The 6,609-nt window shown below is 41.2% G+C and overlaps 2 protein-coding genes across 8 annotated transcripts in view; one reads left to right on the top strand and one right to left on the bottom strand.

The window, feature by feature from the left end:
- tnnt3b (troponin T type 3b (skeletal, fast)) overlaps positions 1–2,540 on the top strand; it is a 12,320-nt gene extending 9,780 nt beyond the window's left edge. For 5 of the 7 annotated variants that reach the window (XM_076287070.1, XM_076287068.1, XM_076287075.1 and 2 more), the window contains one exon: positions 2,177–2,540. In XM_076287070.1, the coding sequence (XP_076143185.1) occupies positions 2,177–2,213 (37 nt within the window). In that variant the 3' untranslated portion in view covers positions 2,214–2,540. Of the gene's footprint in view, positions 1–542; positions 584–2,176 lie in introns of all 7 variants that reach the window. The other 2 variants (XM_076287071.1, XM_076287069.1) reach the window with 1 other exon arrangement.
- A 1,693-nt stretch (positions 2,541–4,233) lies between these two features.
- On the bottom strand, positions 4,234–6,040 carry LOC143126181 (myoblast determination protein 1 homolog 1-like). The gene is made up of 3 exons (XM_076288094.1): positions 5,385–6,040; positions 5,186–5,264; positions 4,234–5,066 (listed from the first exon to the last, which is right to left on the bottom strand). Exons 1-3 carry the CDS (start codon positions 5,895–5,897, stop codon positions 4,834–4,836), a joined length of 825 nt encoding a protein of 274 aa, XP_076144209.1. The 5' UTR covers positions 5,898–6,040; the 3' UTR covers positions 4,234–4,833.
- Positions 6,041–6,609: the final 569 nt, after the last annotated feature.

The raw sequence follows: 6,609 nt of genomic DNA, 5'->3' as shown, positions 1-6,609 counted from the left end.
CTTTCAGTATAAGTTTGTAAAATACCGTAAAAAAAAAAAAAAACTCTCTGGGCTGGTGCCCAAGGTTTGGTGAGAACAGCCTTTTGCCCCTACAGGTAGGTGGGTGTGTACAGAGTCAGAGCGGCTAAGAATGCTTCATCAGTGCTGAGAGTATGATCCCCTTGTATGCGTATGAGCGGCACAAACAGGTTTGATGGTTCCTCCAAAGATGTGCTCGGCCATTTTTGTGAGCTGGAGAAACAAGCCAAACATGCACAGTCTCCCCTGCCTCTTGCTGTTATTTGGGAGTGAGAAAGAAAACACATTAATGTTCCATGAGAACTCCTCAGCCGAAACCACAAATCTGTGTCAGAGTTTACGCAAGGGCAGCTCGACATAGTGTGTGTGTGTGGCTTTTAGTTTCATCCAGTCTCTCAAATGTGACCCAGTTCCCAGCTGAAAGGTAGGAGCCCCCTTCAGAAGCGAAGGTGAGCAGTTCGCTGCTGTCACACCGCACAGCCTGTGTTTATTTAAAGACTGCAATGTGAATGTGTTGCTTTCAGGTCGTCTCTCTGCGAAACCGCATTGATGAGCTGCAGAAACAGTAAGTAATGCTTCCCATCAGATCCCACACCAACTCTCCAGACGCATGGTAGACTGATGCATTTCCACAATTCTGAGAAAGGCCACTGCTGCCTCTCCTGAGAAATGCATACATCATCCCTTTCTAATAACTTCTGACCAGAAACAGTACTAGTCACTAGACTCGCTCTCACACACAACCACCGACCCCACCCAGACACACACACGCACACACATACCACACAACACACACACACACACACGCTTATGCAACATGTCAGACATAACCGCACCACACTCGCTGTGGTGAGTCTGTCATTTGCACTAAGGCCATACAAACAATGTCCTAAAGCAGCCAAAGTGAAACACTGCACCTGGAGCCAGTGGTCCATAGTCACAGCACAGACAGACCGTAAGTATTTAGGACATTTTTGTAAAAGGCATGGAAGATGTGGGTGAGACTTAGCGTACTGGCAAACCGTAGGCACTCATTCTTCTGCCGTCTACTGAACCTGGTATCCAATGCCAGTGGAGTGAGTGAATAACCTGGTTACTGTTGCCACAGCAACAGAAAGGTACTTCGAGTACTGTCCTCATCATTACTACTTGTACCTCCTGTAATGTCAAACGGTCCTTGTGGGACATTACGGCTATCATGCTTTTGGTCCATTCCTGCTCTGTTGCCTTCCATCTGGTAAGGATCGCTCTGAAGGCAAAGAAAATTAAGCTCATATTTTGTACAAAACAAACATTTAGTACATGTATCATGAATATAGTCTCAAAACTGTTGGGTACTGAGTACTGTCATAATGAAGTAAGATGGGGTGCTGGGTAATTCGGTTGGGAAAAAAAGAAAATTCTGCTCTGAGCTTGTAATTTTCTTTGCCACCTGATAGTATTATTGTGGTGTGTTAATTATTGTGATTGTGTATAGTGTGGAGGTCTGTATCCATCTAGCTCAAATGTCCTATCCTCTCCATGACCCTTTCATTGCTCATCTCGTGTGATGAGTGATGAAAGTGTTTTGTTTTTACTTCACTAAGGAATGATGGTAAGTTTTGCATGGTATGACTGCATGACACCATGTGAGGTAACCCTGCACCATCACAGGCTCAGCGTGTTCACTAATCAGAGGTTGATATACATATTGTAGAAGCCATGTGTTTCATCAGGACATGTAGTAGGATCTCTACAGGAGCCATTGACCATAGCCATAGTTTGTGTAAGAAATGGACAAAAACATATTGCAAAGCAAATGATAACAGTTAATGGCTAATGAGATGCTTTTTAAAGTCTCTGTCAAGCATTATATTTAGATGCTTTTAAAGTCTGTCAAGCATTGTATTTAGATGCTTTTAAAGTTTCTGTCAAGACTATTATATTGCAGCATTTTTTATTTCCATCATCAATATATCATATACTGTAGTTATAATGGATCATTGAGATAGGCAGTGTCTCTCATATCATGTAGTGATACGATTCCATGTGAAGGTGTCCAGCCCACTGCATGACACTAGAGGTCAGTGTGAGGAGCAGGACTCCCTCTGGGCCCCCTCATGGGTGTGTGTCCTCCCCCGGCTTTTCTCACGTGTGCTCTTCTCTTGCCAAACTGTAGCAGCAAGAAGGGAGCTGCCACCCGCCGCAGAAAGTAGACTGCCAGCTCAGGAGGATGAGGCGTCGGCACGTGACCGCCATGCCAGCCGGATCTCTGACCCGCCCCTCGTAGCTGCCCAGAATGCACCTCGACCCATAGCACAGAAACGACCGGCATCGGATGCCTTGGCATCTCTTTTGTGTTGTGTGAAATCCCTCCTACAGGCCTCAATCTGGAATTATAGAAGTAGTCACCTCTGACCTGCCTCACCCCGGACTGCTGTTAGGTTCTCAAGGTTTTTTTTGTAAATAACGTTTTACTCTTCAGCTATGTCTGTTGCCCTGCTGCTGTTCGCAGTACAATAAAATCCTTCTTCTTAAAACCATGAACTTGACAGTCTTTATGTTCATATTATCTTGAACATGAAACCAAACAATATACAGGTAGGGAGTGTCTGCACTGTGGACATTGTTTAAATATTCCCATGGGAGCACACCAGAGAGTATGAGTAACAATCAAATTCTGTTCTTAATGTTTTGTTTCACTTTTCACTTGTTGAATCTAAAACCATAGCTCCATACTGGCTTACTATCTTTCTGTCATTGCAAACTGGTGAAAGAATACTAGTGGCAAAAGATCATATTCACTTCCTTTAAATAATATTCAAGAAATATACTGCTCAAAAAATTAAGGGAACACTTACAGTTTTCCACAATTGTTCAAACACATTTTTTGAAACCTTCCACCCTTTTCTCCATTCTCAAACTACATTCACAGAATGTCTAACAGTTCTTGCAAAATAAAACACTTGCCTCAAAAGTTTTACTTGTGCTCAGAACCAAACAGTGTCAGACTCAGAGTACCGATACAATGTATGGTTGAAGTGTTCCCTTAATTTTTTTGAGCAGTAGCCTATGTATTAGCCTACAAAGAGTTCAGACGCAAAACCCTCTAAACGCCACCTCTGTCAAAAATGAGATAACTATGTTGAGTGAATGCTCTCCACACAGTATACGTTAATCAAACAATTTCGCTTCAAAAACCACAAAATATCTCTCTCTTCCTGGTCGGAAATATTGAAAACCTATAGGAGCCAGACAAAAAATGATAATTTAAAAGAAAAGTGATCAGACGGATTTAAAGGGTTTTGTATTTGAACTATTACATATTTCATATGTCATATATTTATATACTAATGAAGTCAAATATAAAAATTAGGGTAATTGTAGTGTTCTAATGCTATCCTCATTTTTCTAATGCAGCAAACATATTTTCGCATATATATTTTTTTAAATTTTCCAAAGAAACAAAATGATTGCTTTTACTGGCTATTTTACCCATTGGCTGGTCAATCAGGGTACATGTGTGAACGACTGATTCCTCAGCTTTGACTCCAGATCATATTTCATGGTAGCCTATCCATTTCTGACAGTGACAGTTTTTCACTCCGAACTTGTTCTCTGGTGATTTCTGGTTATCTCTTTGTCTTTTGTCTGATTTATCAACCACTGTTATCATTATAGCGATGTTGTGCTAGGTATTTTTAAATATAATGTTGATAAATATCCTAATAATATGGTCACGATGAATAATTCTGATTGGCTGTTGATTAAAAATCCAGATGCCTGATTTAAAAGAGGAAGAGCCAATCGAAAGTGTCTCTTGATAATGTCTACAGTAGGCTACTGGGCTAAGGGGAACTAAAATGATATGCAATCTTGTAAACTCCAGAATGTTTCCTAGTATTCAGGTGAAGTGAAGTAGGCCTAGGTTTTTATTATTTAATAGATGTTTCTCCGTCTATCAAAATGTGTGTGTTGTCTCGACAAATATGTTAGGCCAAGACCGATCTGACAGGCCTACAATTGTATAGAACTCAGAGTGAAGTCCTAGCCGTCTGTGGCTAGAATGCACAATTGGTCATGTCCACAATCATCTCCAGGTTCAATCAGCCTTTAAGAGTGCAAGATTAATGTATCAATAAAACGAAAATGTAAACTAATCTGTATAAATATTTATTTTGTAAAATGTTGACAAACACTCATTTCTTATAAATATAAAGTTTAACATTTGGCACAACAATACAAGCATCTTTCAACAAGCAACATTAAATAAGTAAAGATTTTGTTTGATTTTCAGCAGTGCTCTTATTTACAAAATATACAAAAATGGTCCTCGTGTTCCATTCATTATCGTGAGAAATCATTGTCAAACGGAGGAATCGAAAGATGACATTCATGTTGAAAAAATAATCATTGGTCATCAGCGGGGGTAGCCAGAAGTAAATTCCTCTCGTAGGTTTCAATTATTTCTGTCAACTGCAGGGTAGGCCTAACTGTCAAACATTTACTTAATCTCTTATCGATTTAGTGCCACCTAGTTTTTAGTCTTCCACAGGGTCACACATTGACACAGTGCATTCATACACACACTGACAAAGACCTATCATTGCTGAAGATTACACAGGAATAGTGTTCATTTAAGATATTGGACACAAACTTGCTAAAGGCCGACATGAAACTGAACCCAATCATTCATTTATCTCAACTCATCTCAAAGGCAAGTCTATAACGATAAGTCTATAGGCAATTGTCAATAACAATTATGTGAAAAGGAATAAGTTCGTTCTGAAGAATGTAAAGTCAGTTCGTTCATTGGCTTCTCAAACGCTGATATCCTCACAGCACTTGATAAATTGGGTTGGGGTCGTGCGAAGTAGGGATACAGCTGGTCGGTGACGGGACGGTCGCAACGGGCTCAGACAGCACAGATCCCTCCTGGGGGGAGCAGGGGCTACCCTCAGAGCCCTCCTGAACAGCCGGACACGGAGAGGTATCTGTGGTGATCCTCTCCACAATGCTCGATAGACAGTCCAGACTGGAAATAACTGAGTTTTTGTTGTTTCTGGAATCTGAAAGGAAACAGATTATATGTTGAAACGATATTCACATTTGGTGACCACTGCCTTCAAGGTATCTCAGTTGTCTTTGCCCATTTAATCTCCATATGTCAGCTTGACTTCACTCTTACCATTTGGTGTTTCGTTGAAGTAAGCGCTGTCATAATTGTTCCTTCTCCTTGAAGTGCAAGCTGGCCCACTGAAGTCAGCCTAAACAGGAGAGAGTAAAATTGTCAGATAAACTGATGCAAGTATACTACAACCCGAGAGAAGACCTATCAAAGCTCACACTGCACACATTTATTTGTCAGAACGGTGTGAATAACATACCATGCCATCAGAGCAGTTGGACCTCGGACTGGATGCGTCAGAGTCGCCACTGTAGTCGAGCACTGGGTAGTAGCTTTCCTCCTGGCCTCCTCCTGCCCTCAGCAAGGTCTGTAAGGATTCGATGTAGCTGATGGCATTTCTGAGAATCTCCACCTTTGGCAGCCTTTGGTTCGGGTTTGTGGACGTGCATCTCTTCAGCGTCTCAAACGCATCATTGACTTTCGACAGTCGCCTCCTCTCACGCATAGTTGCGGCTTTCCTGCGATCTGCGTTGGTTGTTTTCCTTTTGCAAGCTTTGCATGCCCACAAGAGGCATCTTCCAGCCTGGTGGTGCCCACTTGGTGCGCGGATGTGTTCGTCTTCATTCTGCTGGTGTTCGTCTGGCTTCAGCAGACCAACGTGTACCAACCTGGGATCCAAATCCTCAAAGAACTGCATGTCACTGGTGTTGAAACATGGGTCGTCGTAAAAGTCGTCTGCGGAGGTGATTGGGAAAGAGATATCCAACTCCATGGTCCTTATCTGTTTATTTCCAAAGAACTGAAAGGATTTCCGCTGATGTGTCTCTCACTGCCACTGGCGGCACAGGGAATATTTTATCCACACTAGTTGTATGTATTGACACCTATCAGGAATCAGAAGTGTGGGCGTGCATAAGCTGGGAAACCCTCAACTTTCGTACCGCTATGGAAGTTTGGCTCGGATTTATACTGACCAGTTGTTCCAGGGGGCGCGTCCAAACCACACGACAAGCCAATGGCTATGGCTGAGGGGCGTCTTTAACTTAATGACAGAAAGCTTAATGTGCGTAATGCAATGGTGATATCGAAATATCTGTCATGTAATGGCAAAAGGGAATTTATCTTTAAGTTATGAATTATGGAGATTGTTGTCCACGTTGTCTTCAAGTGACACTGGGTGATTATTTGATATGGTTTGGACGGTTAATTGAAAATGGAAGCAATCAGAAAAATTAAAAAACACTGAGAGAAGATGTTTCATTTACTATACAAATAAGTCGAATAGACAAAAACGAATGTGTTATTATTATTATTATTATTATTATTATTATTATTATTATTATTATTATTTCACATCAAGTGGCTACGGGATTACTTAAATAAATAACTGAAATGAATAATAGCCTAATTTAATGTTCTGCTCTTTAAAAAGATGGTAAAATGTGGATTATATTAGTAACTGGTTGAGTATATAGCCTAACCGT

This window comes from Alosa pseudoharengus, unplaced genomic scaffold (genome assembly GCF_046254945.1).
Source record: "Alosa pseudoharengus isolate Yale_2024_CS ecotype anadromous, Long Island Sound unplaced genomic scaffold, YU_APseudo_1.1 YU_APseudo_1.1_scf_16, whole genome shotgun sequence".
NCBI classification, from domain to species: Eukaryota; Metazoa; Chordata; class Actinopteri; order Clupeiformes; family Clupeidae; genus Alosa; species Alosa pseudoharengus.
The sequence above is the reverse complement of the archived record's forward strand: the minus strand, read 5'-3'. Positions and strand labels throughout refer to the sequence as shown.